Source organism: Pundamilia nyererei, unplaced genomic scaffold (genome assembly GCF_000239375.1).
Source record: "Pundamilia nyererei isolate P.nyererei 1_Seehausen unplaced genomic scaffold, PunNye1.0 scaffold00134, whole genome shotgun sequence".
In the NCBI taxonomy this organism is placed as follows: Eukaryota; Metazoa; Chordata; class Actinopteri; order Cichliformes; family Cichlidae; genus Pundamilia; species Pundamilia nyererei.
This window is the reverse complement of record NW_005187535.1, coordinates 704192-704839: the sequence shown is the minus strand read 5'-3', so window position 1 is coordinate 704839 and position 648 is coordinate 704192. Positions and strand designations below refer to the sequence as shown.

Sequence of the window (648 nt, the reverse complement as noted above, 5' to 3'; positions counted from 1 at the left end):
GTTCTAACAAGATTAGCTAGAGGCACTTGACTCAGTCTGAAAGGTTTGAAGTTTGACACCTCCAGCTATGTGTATGAAAACTTCTCACCAAGATGTGACGGGCACTACATCAGTTGTACAACCTAGATTCAGTAGTCTGTGATACACTACTCAGAACTACTACTACTGTAGATTTCTTTTGCTCTAAAAGAGTCTGAATAATGTATTCCATGTTTCATGAACACTCAATATATGCTACTAGTTCATCAGAAGTTATTTCCCCTCACAAAACAGTAAGGATATAAAAGTGCTTCTTGCTTTTGACAGATCTTTAATAAAACTGCTGATGTAATGTGCTTTACAAAAGAAGCTGGGTGCGAGACATGGAGAAACATGAGAAAATACAAACGTTTATCACTGCAGAGCAATCAACAGTAATCCTGGGCAAAATGATCATGGTCCTCAGATGATCAGCTGGGTCTCTCTGATCAGCCACTCTAATGCCTCCTGCCTACCCTGCCTCTCCAACTCTGCTCCAACCACCTCCCGACACTTCCTGTGGTACTCATTCACCCAGTCCCGCTGCAGGAGAGGAGAGCCAAGAGTCAAACCACATATACACGGCATAATGTAATACAGGATTTCAATAACATTGCAAGCTGAGAATGT

At 41.8% G+C, this 648-nt stretch overlaps 1 protein-coding gene across 2 annotated transcripts in view; it reads right to left on the bottom strand.

The window, feature by feature from the left end:
• Positions 1-293: 293 nt before the first annotated feature.
• xpnpep1 (X-prolyl aminopeptidase (aminopeptidase P) 1, soluble) overlaps positions 294-648 on the bottom strand; it is a 14445-nt gene continuing 14090 nt past the window's right edge. For both annotated transcript variants that reach the window (XM_005743646.1, XM_005743645.2), the window contains exon 20: positions 294-561. In XM_005743646.1, the coding sequence (XP_005743703.1) occupies positions 442-561 (120 nt within the window). In that variant the 3' untranslated portion in view covers positions 294-441. The remainder of the gene's footprint in view (positions 562-648) is intronic.